The sequence below is a fragment of the Lutra lutra genome, chromosome 12, assembly GCF_902655055.1.
Source record: "Lutra lutra chromosome 12, mLutLut1.2, whole genome shotgun sequence".
NCBI classification, from domain to species: Eukaryota; Metazoa; Chordata; class Mammalia; order Carnivora; family Mustelidae; genus Lutra; species Lutra lutra.
In genome coordinates this window covers 24042056-24061916 of record NC_062289.1, presented here as the reverse complement: position 1 = coordinate 24061916, position 19861 = coordinate 24042056, and the positions used below count along the sequence as shown (strand labels likewise).

Genomic DNA, 19861 nt, shown 5'->3' with positions numbered 1-19861 from the left:
AAAATGAGTTAAATCTGCCTTATGAATGGAAAGGAAGTTATTCATCTGTTGCTTTTTTGATTTGGCTCTCTACTTTTGCATGAGATTAATTTTATATCATGATTTTTCATATGTTTGAATGTTAAGCTATGAATCCTTTCATATTTATAACAGATACTGTACCTGTTGTGTATCTGTATCTGAAGGTACTATATTGTGACGGCATAGATAAAATGTAACACCTTCATTTTTTAATGGACAAATACTGGTTTATTTGGAGTGTGCTGGCCTGTTAGAGTGCCAAACTGTAATATGAATTTTGAAGAACTCACATTAATACAGATTTTCATGCTTATTTTCATAGTAACTAATGTAATTATGCCACACTTTGTATGTGTTAAGTAGAATATGTCAATAAACCTTTCAATCTGGTTATTTCTTATTTAGTGGTGAACAGTTTTAATCTCTGCAGTTGCATATTCCTGCTAAAAATAAGGAGAATTATCTTACCTATATTATTTTCTGCTCCCCAAACCCCTTTTCCATTTTATTAGGTCCTTATTCTGTGTTACTTAAACAAAAATAAAATGCTGTTTTTCTCTTCAGGCTCTGACAAATCAGCTGACAGATAAAGAGCTAGCTCAAGGGAGACTTTACCCACCACTTGCTGACATTCAGGAAGTTTCTATTAACATTGCTATTAAAGTAAGTATTAATGTATACCTCTTCACATAAATTTTAATGATGTTTTCTTTTCTTTTAAGATTTTATTTATTTATTTGACAGAGAGAGATCTCAAGTAGGTAGAGAGGCAGGCAGAGAGAGAGGAAGGGAAGCAGGCTCCCTGCTGAGCAGAGAGCCCGACATGGGGCTCGATCCCAGGACCCTGGGACCACGACCTGAGCTGAGGGCAGAGGCTTTAACCCACTGAGCCACCCAGGTGCCCCTTAATGATGTTTTCTTAAGTAGCATAAGTTTATTAGAGAAAAGTTTGAAACATTTCAAGGGTGCAAAGAAGAAATTTTAAATCACACATTTTCTTACTACCAGAATATAACCCACGTTATATTTTTTTAAAGATTTATTTATTTATTTGAGAGAGAAAGAGAGCAGGGGGAGGGAGAGAATCTCAGGCAGACTCCCTTGCTGAGCAGGGAGCCTGATATAGGGCTAGATCCCAGGACTCTGAGATCATGACCTGAGCGAAAGGCAGAGGCTTAACCCACTGAGCCACCCAGGTGCCCCTGGGGACACCCATGTACCTTTGAAATTACTGTGGTATGGGGGTACCTGGCTGGCTCAGAGAGTAGAATTTGATCTGGGAGTTATGAGTTGGGTATAAAGATTACTCAAGGGATGCCTGGGTGGCTCAGTTGGTTAAGCGGCTGCCTTCAGCTCAGGTCATGATCCCAGCGTCCTGGGATCGAGTCCCACATTGGGCTCCCATGTTCACTGCAGCATTATTCACAATAGCCAAGACACAGAAACAAATTAAGTGTCCGTCAACACTCAGTGTGGCATATATACACAAATACATGTACACACACACACACACACACGGATATTATGCAGCCTTAAAAAAGAAGGAAATCCTGCCACTTGTACAAGGATGAACATGGAAGACTAAATGAAATAAATCAGTCAGAGAAAGACAAATACTGTCTGATCTCACTTATAACTGGAATCTAAAAAAGAAACTAAAAAAAAAAAAAAACAGAGTAGAATGGTGGTTGCCAGGGGCTAGAGGAAAAGGGGAAATGCTGATCAAAGGGTGCAAACTTTCTATAATAAGTTGTTTAAGTTCTAGAAATCTCAATGTACAGCATGGTTTAATGAAATTTGCTGAAAGAGTAGATCTTAAATATTCTTGCCACACACACAAGAAGTAAGTATGTGCAGTGATGAAGAGGCCGGTTGGCTTGGCTGGGGGAATTATTTCACGGTGCACACATACATCAGAACATCTCATTGTATTCCGTAAATACAGGATGATTTGTCAATCCTATCTCAGTAAAGTTGAAAAAAAAATAAAAATAAATAAAATAACATCTTTTTTTTTTTTTTAAAGATTTTATTTATTTATTTGTCAGAGAGAGAGGAGAGAGAGAGCGAGCACAGGCAGACAGAATGGCAGGCAGAGGCAGAGGGAGAAGCAGGCTCCCTGATGAGCGAGGAGCCCGATGTGGGACTCGATCCCAGGACGCTGGGATCATGACCTGAGCCGAAGGCAGCTGCTTAAGCAACTGAGCCACCCAGGCGTCCCTAAAATAACATCTTAAAAAATAAATAACAGCCAGTCCACTTGAGCTGGAATCTAAAGTATAGGTAGGAAAATGGCACAAGAGAGGATTTGCAAGTTTTCTTGAGGCCAGCTTATTCAGATACACAAATGCCAAGCTAAGGAGTCTCAATACCTTACTGTTGCAAAATAGCCGAAGATTTTAGAGCCCAGAACTAGGATGAACAGCGCTCGGTTTTGGAACTTATAGAATGATACTATATTTGGGACATATTTTGGAACATATCAGTCAGATTACCAGTGTGTCAAGCTGAAAGGTCATATGAAAGAGAGACCTGGGGGTGCCTGGGTGGCTCAGTGGGGTAAGCCTCTGCCTTCAGTTCAGGTCATGATCCCAGGGTCCTGGGATCGAGCCCCACATCGGGCTCTCTGCTCAGCAGGGAGCCTGCTTCCTCCTCTCTCTCTCTCTGCCTGCCTTTCAGCCTACTTGTGATCTCTGTCCGACAAATGAATAAATAAAAAAATTTAAAAAAGAAGAGAGAGACCTGTGCTTATGGGCTGGTACAGGAGCGTAGCCCCAGGTTGATGCCTCTTCTCCCTTCCCCAGGGTAGAGAATTTGCTCTTTCATTGTCTTAAGACTTGCCTTTTTAAGAGCAAGGGATCAGGAGACTATCAGTGCTTTGTTTCTGTCCCTCACCCCATCCCGCAGCCAGTGAGCATCTCTGATCTCTCTTGCTTTGCCTCAGCCTTTTCTGTGGGTACAAATATGTTTCTTATAATAGGCTAGAAAATAATTGAAGTACATGTTCATCACAAAATACAGTAAGGTTGAGCCCCTGGAACGGAGTGTTATTTTTAATAAACTTCATTTCTTTTTTAAATTTTTTTCTTAGAAAGCTGAAATAAACTTGAATAGTGGTCACCGTTTAAATGGGAATTGGAGTAGGAGGAGAAAGACAAAACTGAAATTTTTTAATCATGTGTTACAATATTTTTTTAAGTTAAAATGAAACCATAACTTGAGAATTTACTATATAATAAGCACTGTGCTATCCTGTGAGGAAGCTTTTCCTATTACCTCATTTCACATCAAAACTCAGAGAGGGTGGGGCGCCTGGGTGGCTCAGTGGGTTAAGGCCTCTGCCTTCGGCTCAGGTCATGATCCCAGGGTCCTGGGATCGAGCCCCGCATTGGGCTCTCTGCTCAGCAGGGAGCCTGCTTCCTCCTCTCTCTCTGCCTGCCTCTCTGCCTACTTGTGATCTCTCTCTGTCAAATAAATAAATAAAATCTTTAAAAAAAAACCAAAACTCAGAGAGGGTTTATCCTCATCACCAGTCATGGTGTATGGCTTGGTTACAAATATCAGAAATCCATTCGAGCCAAATGAGGTGGGAAGTAATAAGTAATCTGGCTTCACTGTGTAGGGCCTGGGATCTATAGTCTGAATGCTTTAGGTTTGAGACACAGCTCTCACTTAACTACCTTGGGCAAGTTACTTACTTGTAACTTGTTACTTATTATTACTTACTTACTCCTCATACTTCAGTGTCCTTATATGTAAAATGAGGATAATACTATCAGTACTTAACCTTATAGGATTGTTTTGAGGATTAAATGAGCTGTACATGTAAAGCACATGCAACATGCCTGGCACTCCATGATGGTGGTGGTGAGTTGCCATGTGTAGGTCCCAGCCCTCACTTTACTTGACCTTATAGTTCTAGTGTCCAACACCTGATTTATAATAATCTCTGTGTCTCTTAATCTGAATTCCAGAGCACAGACACCTGGCTCACATTAGGTTAGGTTTTCACCCCAGTCCAGTCAGCTGTGGATAGGACGTAGACTCTCTTACCTGCTGTTTGAAAGTGGGGGAAGGACAGGGGCTAGGCGGGTCACCCAAGTAGGGCTGCCTGACTGACACAAAACAGAGCTTAAAATTGTTTGTTACCTTGAAGTATTAAGGAAATGCCAATAGTGGGGGGGGGGGGTAACTTTAAAACACATCAAATTTACATTGAGATGGCAGATTATTTTTATTTCATCTTTCAAGTTTTTAATAGCTTCCAAATGTTTTGAAATGAGTCAAAGTAATGTTATTTTTTTTATTTTGAAAAAAAAAAAACGTCATACTTTCATTTGACTGTGTTTTAATAGTACTTTTTCTCTCCGGTTCCTATCAGAGTCTGCACAGCAATCTTATTTATTTTGCAGGTCACAGAATACCTGTACGCGAACAAAATGGCCTTCCGATACCCAGAACCTGAAGACAAGGCCAAATACATTAGAGAAAGAATCTGGCGAAGTGAATATGATTCCCTGCTCCCGGATGTCTATGACTGGCCAGAATCCCCACTAAGCCCTCCCTTGATAACGGAAGAGAAGCACACCCACTGAAAAATACTTTCCATGCTTCAGGGAACCCCCCTTATTTTATTTTTTTCCAGAGAAAAAGAGATAATCTCAAATTTATGGGTTTTTTCCTGTTTTATTCTCCCCCACTGCTTTGCTTGACTTTTTTTTTTTTTTTTTTTTTCATGAATCTCTACTTCCTTAGAGGATCAACATCTTGGCTGCATTGTGAATGCCCACCAGTGCCCTGCAATCAAATAACCATGATGCTTTTCTTCTGATTCGTAGCTCATAGCACATCGAAGAGATGTCACAGATGTATTTGTAAATGTCTTCACTTGTGCTCTTGTTCATGCTTGCCAAAGTATTTGCTATTTACTATTACAGTAATGATCTTCTCTTCCCAGCTCTTTTAGGGCTACTAAGAAATTTACTTCTATGGATACGAGTATAGAGTTTTAAGAAGCCAAATTTAACCAGATTATAAGGACAAACTGTCAGTGTCTAAAAGTTCTTTTATTTCAGCCCTATTTTATCTTCATGCTCTGAAATTCCTTTCCAGCTGATAAATCTAGAGAAATGTGAAAAATCTACCCTGTTATTTATTTTCTGGACCTAAATTGAGGCCCAACTATAACATCAGGAGAGAGAAATGGGAAGTACTGCTGTCTTTAGAGAGATAAACAAAATAGTCATTGTTTTCAACAGTGTATAAAAATCATAGTGAAACTTTTTTATTTAATAAAGGTATTATCTTAAATTTAATTGCTTCAATTAATGTGATTTTATTGCCCAACTAGAAATTTAGATTTGCTTATTATGAAAAACACCTACTTTCATTTTACTTATTTCTAGATGATTCAAAGGAGGTGATATAATGTATAAATTATAACTGACATCATGTGACTTTTAACCAATGAGTCCTGTTGCACATTTGAATGAAGCATATTTAACTGGAGATGCTATACCCCTTATTCCAATAGTGGTGCTCTTTATTGTTTGGATAATTTTGGAATGTCTTTATTCCTTTGAATACCATTAGTGACAACTCTTCCCACTGAAGATGGATTAATTTTTTGAAACCACCAAAATTAATTTAGAACTAAGGGGGATGAATGAGGTAGGTGTACAGACCAAGAAATGCCATTTTTAATACCAGTAAAATGGGTAACAATTGGCGAGTAAGACCAGTTTTCTTATTTGGCTTGTGGATTGGAGGGTTCTAAAGGAAAACGCAAAAGCCTTTGGAGAGTTAGTAGTATCACTTTTTGTGTGCCTAACATAATTGCTTTGAAGGAACAAAAACTTATTTTAAGTGCTCCTTCTAGAAGATCAACTACAAAAAGTTATTCTTAGCTACATGTAAGGGTGTACATTATTTGGTATTTCTCTCCACAGTCCTTGATATGTTAGATGTGATATTCTATAGGGGGAAAAGGGCATCTTTGTATGTTCATATGTCCTATGTATAGGTAGAGATTGATTCATACTAATTTTGGATATAATTTAACATTTTAAGAATGCTTGAAATGGCACTGCCATTTGGAGTATTTTAAAATGCAGTTGATTAATCCATTTAACAGATGAGTAAAGTCAGAAGTCTGTTGTATAAACCTGTTGTATAATATAAGCAATTGGGTCACTATTTGTTTCTTTTAATTAAGAGTGAAAGTTTTATGTTTTTCATGTTACCTTTGTCAAAACAAAAATTGCCCCCAAAAATACTCTCTTGATTTTAGTTTAACATTACAAGTATAATAATTACAAATCCTGTTTTTTGCTTGGTGCTTACTGAAGGCAGGATCACATGCTGAATTAATGTAATTTTACTAAGATGTTTGCTTAGTAAATATGCCTAGTACAGTCTTCATGGAAATTATATTTTAAAGAAAGAAACAAAGCCACCTGGCATCTAGCCTGCTTATTTATATAACCCGTAATGTACTGGTTGGTAAATAACACATGAGAATAGGTGGTTTTAATGAGCACATATTTATCTGGAGAAGTAAGACACATTTACACATACTATATGAGATATATAATAAATGTATTAGAATATATATATAATGTGTGTTTATTAAAATCCACCTGCTCTCATGTACTATTTACCAACCAGTATTTCACCAAACAAGAAACAACTGTTGGATGTAAATTGGAAAAAAAAAAACAAAACAAATTGGGAATACAGGCAGGAGCTACCAGCATGGTTGGAAGAGTTTGGTGGCATGACGGTATCAGATTGGAAAAGAAACATTCAGATCTTCTAAGGAAATTTTTTACCGAGCAAGAAGGTAATTATTTTTAAAGACAGGAATGGAGAGTCATTTTCATTCTTTTGAATGGGGAAGAAAATCTGTAGGTTTAGGGTTAGTAGGGAGAAATGAGAACACATGTTCTAAACTGGCACCAGCACCCATGGTGTGAAAGAAACTGGGTGAATTGTGGGATAAGGTTTATTGACTTTAACATGGCAAACATGTTAAAGATTTTGGTTAAAATCTTTTTAAAGGATGGTTTCTTAACTGGGAAGTTGCTTCAGAATCCCCCTGATGCTTCTTTAACATGCATATGCCTCTGTCACCTCCTTTCAGGCCCCCGGGACCACCAGGGGCAGAGCGCTGGCAGCTGAATTTTCAGCAGGGGATTCTGACGCACACTTCCCCTGCCTCGCACTGGCTGCCCTAAAGTGGATATCCGAATCACCTGGAGAGCTGATTACTCCTCTGGAGGGCAGTGGGTCCGGGGTAGGGCCCGAGAATCTGTATTTCTTACCCGCTCCTGGGTGATGCGCAGGTTGCTTGCACAGAGAAGGCATCGAGGACTGAGCGTGGTATGCAGTTTGTTTAGTGCTCATATAGTATGTACTTTAATATGAAAAAGATAACTGAAAGTATCTTCTTACATGGAACTGGTTTCATTCTGTCTTTGTTATGTCTGGTTTTTATGGGATGTTCATAGGCACAAAAATACAGAGCTTTTAAATAGATTTCTCTGAAAATATGTAACTAGAATACTGTTCAATTCTCAAGTATTGTTTTTAAATTCACATATTAGTAAAACCTAGCAACCAGTTTTCATTTTTGAAAAGGTTAGCTATCAAATGGATACTTGTTCTTCTCTATTGGTTGTCTTTTAATATGACTTACCCTATCTTTTCTCTTTTCTTTCTCTAAAATTACCAGCTTCTGGAGAAAGAAGACTCTATATTCGCCTTTGCAAAGGAGTTGCTAATGAATTAAGATGAAACCATAATTATTAAGGGGTGTGGAGCATTATTTACTGCTTGCTCTCAGATAACTGAGAGCCCATGGGGTGAGGGGAGTGGGAAAGCTTTGCCTTCATCAGATGTTCTGTAGCTTTTTTCCCCAAGCCCATTCAGTGTCCTTCAAAGAGAAATTTATATTCTTGAAGAGTTCCAGGGTTCTATTGGATTCACCAAAATGGAATCAGCTCTGCTGAGCCTAAATAACACTTGAGAACATTAGTGTAAATATCAAAGCTCTCTACTGGGATTTCCTTTACAGGAACTATCGTAAAAAATGAAATAGCACCAATGTCATATGTCCACTCAAAATAAGACCACACATGTTCAGGTGCAGGCATATTGCTGACTTTATAGAAAACACAGATTCATTATCTATTTTGGTTCTCAACTGATGTGTGATTTGCACTTTAATGTGCATCTAAATGTTAAAATGAAATAAATCGGGGCCCCTGGGTGGCTCAGGTCATGATCCCAGGGTCCTGGGATCGAGCCCCGCATCGGGCTCTCTGCTCAGCAGGGAGCCTGCTTCCCCTTCTCTCTCTACCTGCCTCTCTGCCTACTTGTAATCTTTCTCTCTGTCAAATAAATAAATAAAATCTTTAAAAAAAATAAATAAAATGAAATAAATTCTCTACAGCCAAGTTGAAATAACATTTAATATTTAAAATATTCAAGATAATTTAACTACAGACAACTTCCCCCCCCCCCAATCTGAAATGAGGATGTTTTAATATTAGCAGAGAAAAAGCTCAATGCTTTGCTTCAAATTTGAATAAATTCAACAGGGCCTATTTAGGACAAGACACTTACTTATTGCGTAATTATTGCCAGGAACTTCTCTGGTAAACTGGTGATTAGATTTTAAAATAATAATTTCCCCCCTTTCTTGGAAAAGTAAAATTGTGTCTCTCAAAGAGAAAAGTAACATATGCTATAATATGGAAATATGTTCATAGTTTAGTTGTGTACAATATACAAATTAAGTCAGATGACTTTGGATTGTTTGTATATGTAACTGGTTTTTACCAATAAACACTTTTTCATATGACTATTTAATCTTGTTTTTTTTCCCCCCAAATAAACGCTTATTTGCCACTTCTGTGGGAAGTCATCCTTACTTCAGAACACTTTTTAAAGTTTTATGACTAGGGAAAATTTGTGGATATCTATTCCCCAGTTTTCAGTATGTCCTTTTATGTCCTAGAAAAATTATTTTCCCTCTCCTAATTTTAAGTGTATATTCTAGTAAATGGATTCCTGGAGAGTCACTGAATGGTCACTAATATACTAGGTATGTACAGTTAGCAAATGATGCTGAAGTAAACTTTATAGACAAGCACCAGGCCTTGTTCTAAGCACCTCTTATGCATCAGCATAATTAATTCTCAGATCCCCTCCTGTCACTACACCTGTTTTACAGAGAAGACCACAGGCACAGGGAGGTTAAGTGCCTTGCCCAAGATATTAGCTGGTGAGAAGCAAAGCCAGTGTTCTTAACCTTAGCCCCTCTCAAGGAAGAAGGGCCGCAGTGACAGGTGATTTTACTTGGATCTTAAATAAAGAATTGTTATTTCAGATGAAAAGTCTTCAACTATTCTTACAAGATAAGGCTTGGGTCCTTTTTAATGTGTTTTAGCAGTTTATTTGATTTTTTTTACTTTGTTCCCATTTGTAATTCAAATAGAATATAAATGTATTTTATTCATTAGTCTTCAGCATTTTAAGTACTGGATGTAAACATAAAAGACTTGGTTTTGAATTTGGTAAATTACACCAAAGATTCTTAATAGCCAGCTGCCTAACATCTTTAGATTTGGTAATCTTTCCAGAACTACCAACTGCTATCACTTCTATCCAAACCAGTTTCAATAATGCTTGTATACTTTGTGACTCTGCCAATGTCAATGTGAATTGTAAGATTCTTGATACAATGATATTCTGATACAATGATAGCTTTTTTATTGTATGCATACATATAACTTCTTCCATTAAAAAGTAGAAGAGCTGGGGTGCCTAGCTGGCTTGCTGGTAAAGCATGCAATTCTTGATCTCAAATTGTGAGTTCAAGTCCCAAGTTGGGTCTGGAGCTTATTTAAAAAAAGAGAGAGAGAGAGAACAGTTAAAAAGAAATACAAGATGTATATGTGGAATAAGGAATTTCTGAGACCTATTTTAGCTAACTATTTGACAAACATTTTTGCTTAATGTTTTATTATACTTTGTCTAATGACCTTTTAAAAAAAAAAAAGATTTTATTTGACAGCGAGCACAAGCAGGGGGAACATCAGGAAGAGGGAGAGGGGGAAGCAGGCTCCCCGCTGAGCAGGAAGCCTGATGCAGTGCACGATCCCAGGACCCTGAGATCATGACCTGAGTCAAAGGCAGACACTTAACCAACTGAGCCACCCAGGCACTCCTGCCTAATGACCTTTAAAATTAACTGAAATTAAAACCATATTTTTGCAATGAATAGTGTTCCTTTTGATAATATCCCAGCAATAATTATTAACTTCGAGGAAACCACACATTGCAAAATCACTGCTTAGCCTTTCTCACCTGTGCATTTAAGATTAAAGAATGGAATAAACAGACTTGTGATAATTGCTTATGGGAATGCCAGTATAAGGGGAAGTGCCTTGCATAGAGTGTATTATAGTAGATCAACTTACCATAGATAGTTCCAGGAATCCGTCTAAATGCTCCATAATGATGTGAATTGTTTTTTCTCTTGTGATATATAAATTGTAATGAGATGTGTAAAATTCCCTTAGTAAAATTCCCCATGCATATAAAAATGTGTTATGACCTTGTTTTTAGAGGCTGCTGTATAAAGGGCACTTTTAAAATTCAGTATTATCTCAATCCTTAAAACAGCCCGGCCCCCAGCCCCCACCCAGAGCACCTGCTCCCTTGGAAGTGCTCTGTGGTTAGACTGAGAAACACCGTGGAGCACTACTTGTGCTCCCCCATCTTTTCCTTTCCTTTTGTTCAGCTTCCTACTTTATTTCTCTTCTCATTTAGTTTAATCCTAGCAGTAAAGGAACTATTCCTCACCTCTTCTCACCACATACACATTCCACCCGAATGCTAGAACACTAAGTCAGGAAAGACTGTATGTTGAGTTTGTGGTAAAGGGACAAAACGGTACAACAGCTAATACCTACTGAGTGCTTGCTTCAAGCCAGGCTCTAAGGCCCTGAGATCTATTTGCTCATTTCTCATTTCACCTTCCCAACAACTTTCAAAGGTGTACGTGCTAACATTTCCCCCGTTCTGCAGATTGTGAGCTGCAGAGCCCTTAAAGTCATGAAACTACCCAAACCAGCAAAGCGACGATTCAGACCTCTTGCCTCTGATGCTGTTTAAACTACCCTCTCCCTACAGTGAGCACAGCCTGTGCAGCAGAGCGTGGCTGCAGCCCATCTCACTTGTCATAATCACTCACTTCCAGGAAACCTGTAAATCTGCTGGCATTGCGGGCCCCCAGGACTCTGACGCCTTCCCTGCATCAGACCTCGGACATCCTCCTGCATCCCCACTTTGGGCAGACAGTCCTGCTTCCTGTTTCATAGGAAAATAGAACAGTCAGAAGAGGATGTCTTCAAGCTCCCCCCTCCCCATCCCCCCAAGTTCCGTGAGAAAGTGGGAAAGTGAGAGGCAGCGACTAGAGCAGCTGGCCTGACACCATCGGCCAGCCTCGCTGGGGCTAGGAACTCACCGCTTGGCCTTGGTGTTCTCCTATGGAATGGAAACCATCTCGCAGAGCACCAGCATCCGCCAGGGCCATTCTGAACGTCAGCGCTTCCTCCCCAAGCCTTCTCTTTTAGGATCCCAGGATACATAAATATCTCCAGTCAAAAGCCATGGAGTTATCCTTGACTCCATCTCCTTCTCTCACACCTCACATCAAATCCATCCGCAATTCTTGTGGGCTCTACCTTCAAGTATATTGAGAACGTGACCATTTCTAACGTCTCCCCCGCTGACTCCCTAGACCTAGCCACGATCATGGTCACCTGGTCTCCCCCCACCCCCCCTTCCCGGCCACCTACAGGCTATTTTCAGCAGAGGAGCCAGAGCCATCCTTTTCAATCTAAAATGGAGCAAGTCACTCTGTTCAAAACCCTAACTAGTTGAGCCAATGTCCTTAGAGGGCCACAAAAGCCCTGACATGCTCCCCCACCACTGCCACCACTCACTTCTCTACCTTCATTATGCTGCTGTCCCTGCTCTCTTGCTCTATTTCAGCCCTACTTGTCCTGAGCACACCAGGCAAACTCCAGACAGGACTCAGCATTTGCGGTACCCTCTGCAGGGACATTCCCAGTATCTTTGCTGCTGGCTTCTTCACCTTTTTTGGTCTTGTCACAGATGTCACTTCTCAGCAAGGTTTTCTCTAACTCACCCTTTTCAAGTCTGCAACCCAGAGTCCCCAGCATTCTCTCTCTCCTCCCTATTTTTCTCCATTGAACTTATCACCTCCCCTCTATGTAGAGCGTTGCAGGGGATAGAATGTTCTCCTTTCCTTTGTGGAAGCCAAAGCTAGTGAGGGGAAAGCTCCTATCTCCCTACTTCGTGGCTGCCCCAAACAGTGGCAAGTATCAAGTGGTAGTTTGAAAAAGGTGGTGCCCTAAGAAAATTCAGAGGCAAGACCTTGGCTCTGCTACCTCCATTAGTTCATGTTTTCTGTCAGTTCTGTGGGCTCTCTGATCTCCTTTCAATCTGCAACTTAAATTAGCCAAAATTGATTTCTATGCTTATAACCAAGAATTCTGATTGATATTGAATTAAGATGTCAGTTACTTATAAGTATGTAAATATTAGCCTGTCCGACAATACTTTGAGCAAATCAAGGACTGGGTCATGTTTTTTGTTTATTTTGTATAGTTTCAAAATCTCTTCCTCACCCCATTCAGCGCTCTTTCTCTATATAGGTTTAAGCAGTGATTGATTCCAAATAATCGAATGATTAACAAAAAAGTTTCTGAGTATAATTTGAATGAGAAAAATAAAGTCATGGAGTCTGCCCTGTTATTGCTTTTTTGGGTCTGAAATTTACCCACTGCTTTTACTAATTTGTGATTAGAGCCATTATCCTTCTCTCTTAATTCCAGGTTGGTTACTATTGTAGATGTAATGATAGGTTGGTTCATTTACTGATTTGAGAAGACCACCAGTGTATTATATCTAGGTCACATCTAAAATGAGAATGGGAGAGAAAAGAGAGGCCAGCTTTCTCATACTTGTATAAATTATATTATTAGATGTGCTAGGTATCACTCTGGAATGACTCATATTTGAATAACACTTTACAAACCATTTTCAACAAACACCATTTAGTCTTTATGACAAAAGTTTGAGGCAAGAAGAGCAATTATTATCCTCATTTCACCAAGGGAAAAACAGGGGCTCAGGGAAGTTAAATAACCTGGCCAAGGTCACCCTACAAAGGAGCAAAATCAGGACTCAAACAGTCTTTTGGCTCAAAAGTTTATGCTGTTAAGCAATGTAAAAAGACAAATGACAAATCTGGAAAATATTTGCACCTTCCATCATAGTTAAAGAGTTATTATCCCTAATATATATAAAGCAGCTAAGAATTCATAAGAAAAAGACCACCATTACAATGAAAAATTGGGCAAAAGTTATGCACAAAAAGTGCACAGAAAAAAAGTCAAATGATCCTTAAACTTATGAACAGATACTCAACATAGTTCAGTTATGAAAGATAAATGCACGTTTGAACTCCACTAAGATGGTAGATTGGCAAAAAAAAAAAAAAAAAAAAAATCCCAGAGTTTGACAACATTAGTGGTAGTGAGGCTCTGAAGAAAAAGGTCCTCTGGTAAGTTGCTAATAAAAGACAGAATGAGGGGCACCTGGGTGGCTCAGACAGTTAAGTGTCTGCTTTTGGCTCAGGTCATGATCCCAGAATCCTGGGATCAAGCCCCGGGTCGGGCTCCCTCGTCAGCTGGGAGCCTGCTTTTCCCTCTCCCTTTGCCTGCTTCTCCCCCTGCTTGTGTCCTCACTCTCTCTCTGTCAAATAAATAAATAAAATCTTAAAAAAAAAAAAAAAGAAAAGAAAGAAGAAAGGCAAAGTAACATAACCCCCAGAACAGTACTTTTAGCATTATCCAGCAAAATTATGTATGTATTTATCAGTTGAGTCATCAATCCCACTTATAGGAATCTATGCCAAAGATATACTTGCAGAAATAAAAAATAACTTGTGCAGAAGGTTATTTGTTACCATACTATGATAGCAAAAGACTGTAAACAACCCAGAGAACTGATGGAATAAACAAATTATGGTATAGTCATTCAGCATGAGACAGCTGTGAAAAGTAAGGAGGAAGAAATTTGTATGCAGATACATGTCATGGTAGCCAAGACCACGTGCTGCTTGGAACTTCCTTCCCAAAATAACCTGCTGCAAGGAATGCACCTTTACTGATGCTTTTCGGCTTTTTGTGTTTTTAAATCACCATCTGAAGATGACTTGCTTTCAGCTTAAAGAACTTCCTTTAATATTTCTTATAAAGCAAGTCTACAAGCAACAGACTCTCAGTTTTGCTCATTTGAGGATGTTTTTATTTCACCTTCATTACTGAAAAATAGCTTTGATGGAAATAAGATTCTTGGTTGACAGGTTTTTCCTTTGAGCACTTTAAGTATATTATACCACAGCCTTCTGGCTTCCACTTTTTCTTTCTTTTTTAATCATTTCAAGGTTGTTTTTTTTTTTTATTACTTTCAGAAGTAGAATTTAGTGATTCATCAGTTGGAAATAACATCCAGTGCTCTCCTTAATGCCCATCAGCCAGTTCTCTTCCCCACCTCCCCTCCAGCAACCTTGTTTGTTTCCCAGAGTTTAGTGTCTCTTATGGTGTGTGTCCCTCTCAATTTTCATCTTATTTTATTTTTCCTTCCCTTCCTATGTTCATCTGCTTTGAGTCTTAAATTCCACATGAGTGAAATCGTATGGTATTTCTTGTTCTCTGACTTATTTCGCTTAGCATAATACCCTCTAGTTTCATCCACATCTTTGCAAATGGCAAAATTTCATTCCTTTTGATGGCTGAGTAATATTCCATTGCATGTATGTATGTATGTATGTATGTATCTGTCTGTGTGTATACACACACACACACACACATCTATCTCACAACTTCTTTATCCATTCATCTGTCGATGGACATCTGGGCTCTTTCTTTTTTAGTTTGGCTATTGTGGACATTGCTGCTATAAACATTTGGGTGCACGTGCCCCTTCAGATCACTACATTTGTATCTTTGAAGTAAATACCCAGTAGTGCAATTGCTGGGTCATATGCTAGCTCTATTTTCAACTTTTTGAGGAACCTCCATACTGTTTTCCAGAGAGGCTGCACCAGCTGGCATTCCCACCAACAGTGTAAGAGGGTTCCCCTTTCTCTGCATCCTCACCAACATCTGTTGTTTCCTGACTTGTTAATTTTAGCTATTCTGACTGGTGTGAGTTGGTATCTCATGGTGGTCTTGATTTGTATTTCCCTGATGGTTAATGATGTAGAGCAGTTTTTCATTTGTCTGTTAGCCATTTGTACGTCTTCTTTGGAGAAATGTCTGTTCATGTCTTTGGCCCGTTTCTTGACTAGATTTTTTGTTTTTTGGGGTGTTGAATTTGATAAATTCATCATAGATTTTGGATACTAGCCCATCTGATAAGACATTTGCAAATATCTTCTCCCATTCCATAGGTTGCCTTTTGGTTTTGTTGACTGTTTCCTTTGCTGTGCAAAAGCTTTTTATCTTGATGAAGTCCCAATAGTTCATGTTTACCCTTGTTTCACTTGCCTTTGGAGACATGTCTAGCAAGAAGTTGCTGTGGCTGTAGTCAAAGAGGTTGCGCCTGTGTTCTCCTCTAGGATTTGGATAAATTCCTGTCTCTCATTTAGGTCTCTCATCTATTTTGAGTTTATTTTTGTGTATGGTGTAAGAAAGTGGTCCCGTTTCATTCTTCTGCATTTCCAATTTTTCCAACACCACTTGTTGAAAAGACTGTCTTTTTTCTATTGGATGTTCTTTCCTGCTTTGTCGAAGATTAGTTGATGATAGAATTGAGGGTCCATTTCTGGGCTCTCTATTCTGTCCCATTGATCTATGTATCTGTTTTTGTGCCAGTACTGTACTGTCTTGATGATTACAGCTTTGTAATAGAGCTTGAAGTCTGGAATTGTGATATCTCCAGCTTTGGCTTTCTTTTTCAACATCACTTTGGCTATTCGGGGTCTTTCTGGCTCCATACAAATTTTAGAATTGTTTGTTCCAGCTCTGTGAAAAAAGTTGATGGTATTTTGATAGGGATTGCATTGAATGTGTAAATTGACAATTTAGCCTGAATGTCTAATGATTCTACCAATCTTCCTTTCACCATCATCTCCATTCATTTTAAGAGTGCCCTTAAGTCTGAGGTCTCCACAGTCTATTCTAAGTGAAGCCAACATCTTGGAAGAGAAGGTACATTTGGAAGGTACATTTTCGGTCCACTTCTCCCTCCAGGCAAAATCTCTGAGCTAATGCTGTGGAGCTGGAGACAATGGCATGCTACTGACTTAGTGACACCACCAATTTAGGAGCTGGGCACTTGAGGAGTGGGGTAGAGACTTCAGGTCTTTTTGACTGGCCTCTCCCTGTATGGAACCACCACTTTATGAGCCAGGGCAAGGCAGTCAGGGCCCTTGTATTCTCACTAGGCCATGCCTAACCTAAAGCCTCCATCCCACCTCTTAGCAACACTTGTCTGGAATTTAGCCTCACCAACCAGCAGCTGGGGGCAGTAGGAGAAACACTGCTGTGCCAGCCCTTGCGAGAAGGTAGCTCTCTGACTGTGAGCTGGGAGGACAGGGAGAACTGTGTTGTCAGTTGCACCAGCCTAGAGTGGAGGTTTGGTCTCACTGATTAAGAGGGGAAAGGGGGGGAAGCAGATCTCAGTTCAAATACTATTATCTCTCACTGTTCCTACCAAATTTTGGTAGAGTTTTTGGAAAAAAAAAAAAAAAGTTTCTTCATTTGCTAAATTTCCTTAGGACCACTTCCAGGGATTTTAAATGATTGTAGGGATTTTTTTTTAAAATTTTGTTTTGTTTTCTTTTGGTGGTGGTGTTTTGTTTTGTTTTGTTTTTTATCACTTTAACCAGTTTTTCTGGGGATAGGGCCCATAGAGCACTTCATGCTGTCATATTCGAAGTTCCTCTAACACTGATTTTTAATCAAGTGTCATCCATGCAGGGAAGTAAGTAATACTTTCCTGAATATAATCTTGACTTTGGAACCCATGTAAGTAATTTACATAGTTTAAATAAAATTTTAAAAGAAATACCTAAAAGTGGAAAATAAATAAAAGAATCTACCTGTGTATCAGGTTGGTGGCATAACAACAGAGGAAAAAAAAATTCTTAAGTAACCTAAAAATAGTTTTTGACCATACATACCTAGTGTCATATATCCATGATTTGCTGGAGCTACTTTACTGGAGCTAAATCAAATTACATTAATGTTATTAGGAACCAAGTTTTTTTTTTTATATAAGTGACATCAGTATACAATTAAAGAAAAGTAAAAACTCTATAATCTTACACTTGAGTTGAAAAAAATCAGCATGAATTCGTGACTTACTTCACTTAAAAAAAAAAAAAATATATATATATATTAGCTCTGTCTGCTAAAAAGGTTTAGAACAAGCCTCTAGATGTAATTCCCATGTGATAGGAAATGCAAGAGATAGAGAACATGTTAAATGATACCATGGAGATGCAATCAGCCCCGTCCAGAATTTGGGAAATTCTAGAGGACAAGGGACCCCATTTCTTCCACAAATAAATTACAAGAAAAAAGCAGAGGGAAAAGAAACTGTTAAAGTTAAAAGAGGGGCACCCGGGAGGTTCTGTTGGTTAAGCATCTGATTCGTGGTTTCAGCTCAGGTCATGATCTCAGGGTCCTGAGACTGAGCTGCGTGTTGGGCTCTGCGCTCAGCACAGTCTGCATGAGATTCTCCCCCCTTTTCCCCCTCCCTCCGCTCCTCTCCCCACTTGGGCTCTCTCTCTTAAGTAAATTTTAAAAAATGTTTTTTAAAAGGTTTGAAAGAAACTTTAGAGACTTATACTATAAGCAGTGTAACTTTTTTTTTTAAAGATTTTATTTATTTTATTTGACAGAGATCACAGGTAGGCAGAGAGGCAGGCAGAGAGAGAGAGGAGGAAGCAGGCTCCCTGCTGAGCAGAGAGCCCAATGCTCGATCCAAGGACCCTGGGATCATGACCTGAGCTGAAGGCAGAGGCTTTAACCCACTGAGCCACCCAGGCACCCCCAGTGTAAACTCTTTTTGAATACTGATTCAAACAAACCACCTACATATGAGACTCTTTGGGAATAATTAGGGAAATCTGAACACTGAACAGTTATTAGATGATATTCATAAGGAATTGGGTGTTTTAACAAATCATCAGGTGAGATGATAGCATTGTAGTTAAGTTTTTAAAAAGAGACTTTTGATGTTTTTATCATATATTTTTATTTTTTGACTTGAACAAATGAGCCTCAAAAAGTTATGAGATGTGGGGCACCTGGGTGGCTTAGTGGATTAAGCCTCTGCCTTCGGCTCAGGTCATGATCTCGGGGTACTGGGATCGAGCCCTACATTGGGCTCTCTGCTCCGCGAGGAGCCTGCATCCCCTGCCCTCTCTCTCTGCCTGCCTCTCTGCCTCTGTGTCAAATAAATAAATAAAATCTTAAAAAAAAAAGTTATGAGATGTGATCAGGAAAATTTAAACAATGAAAGAATATTTGATGTTAAGGAATTATTGTCATTTTATGATAATATTATGGTTGTATTTTAAAAAATACTTACCTTGGGGCACCTGGGTGGCTCAGTCAGTTAAGAGTCTAACTTCAGCTCAGGTCATGATCTCAGGGTTCTGGGATCCAACCCCTGTTGTCTCCCCACTCAATAGGGCGTCTTCTTCTCCTGTTCCCTCTCCCTCTGTCTCTCTTCCCACTCATGCTCTCTCTGTCTCTCTCTCAAATAAATAATATCTTTAAAGCAAAGAACAAAAAACAAAAAACTTATCTTGAGGTGCCTGGGTGGCTCAGTAGGTTGGGTGATGACTCTTAATCTCAGCTCAGGCCTTCATCTCAAGGCCATGAGTTCAGGCCCCACATTGGGGTCTACACTGGGCATGGAGCCTACTTAAATAAAAATGAATAAATAAATAATACTTATCATTTATATTTATATACTAAACTGCCCACCATCATTATGCAGTGTTGAGACTTTACCAGAAAAAGGAGTCTTAAATGTTTATAGAAGTATTTATGGATAAAATGATATTGTGTCTGGAATTTGCTTTAAAATAATCCACATTTTTGTTGCCTTTGAAGGGGAAGGGTTTGGTGGCAGGTGAAACAAGATGAACCAAATGTTATTAACTAATGAAGGTGAGTGATTGTTACACATAAAGGTGCATTAGACATTTTTCAAGTTTCATGTATATTTAAAATTTCTCATATAATGGAAAGGTTTTTTTTTAAAGATTTTATTTATTTATTTGACAGAGATCACAAGTAGGCAGAGAAGCAAGCAGAGAGAGAGAGTGGGGGAAGCAGGCTCCCTGCTGAGCAGAGAGCCTGATCTGGGTGGGGCTCGATCCCTGGACCCCGAGATCATGACCTGAGCTGAAGGCAGAGGCTTAACCCACTGAGCCACCCAGGCGCCCCATATAATGGAAAGTTTTAAAAATAAACAAAAAGTTCTATCTGTGATAAAGATATAACAGCCCTGAGGAGAAGAGTTGTAAGAAGCCTTGATGGGTAGGCAGAAAGACCCGGAGTGGAGGAGTCTGTGGCTAGTACTGCTGTGGGCAACCCCTATCCTAGCTCAGTTGTGACCAGGACCTAGCTGTGGAATGATGTGTGTCTTCCTGGGAGCTTCTGAGCTAAGCAAGTGTCAGGATAAATAAAGTTCCAGTTCTGGTGTTTAATACTGGCTA

The 19861-nt window shown here is 39.2% G+C and overlaps 1 protein-coding gene across 2 annotated transcripts in view; it reads left to right on the top strand.

Moving 5' to 3' along the window:
* ME2 (malic enzyme 2) overlaps positions 1-6813 on the top strand; it is a 56663-nt gene extending 49850 nt beyond the window's left edge. For both annotated transcript variants that reach the window (XM_047697025.1, XM_047697026.1), the window contains exons 15-16: positions 586-684; positions 4434-6813. In XM_047697025.1, the coding sequence (XP_047552981.1) occupies positions 586-684; positions 4434-4616 (282 nt within the window). In that variant the 3' untranslated portion in view covers positions 4617-6813. The remainder of the gene's footprint in view (positions 1-585; positions 685-4433) is intronic.
* The last annotated feature ends 13048 nt before the right edge of the window (positions 6814-19861 follow it).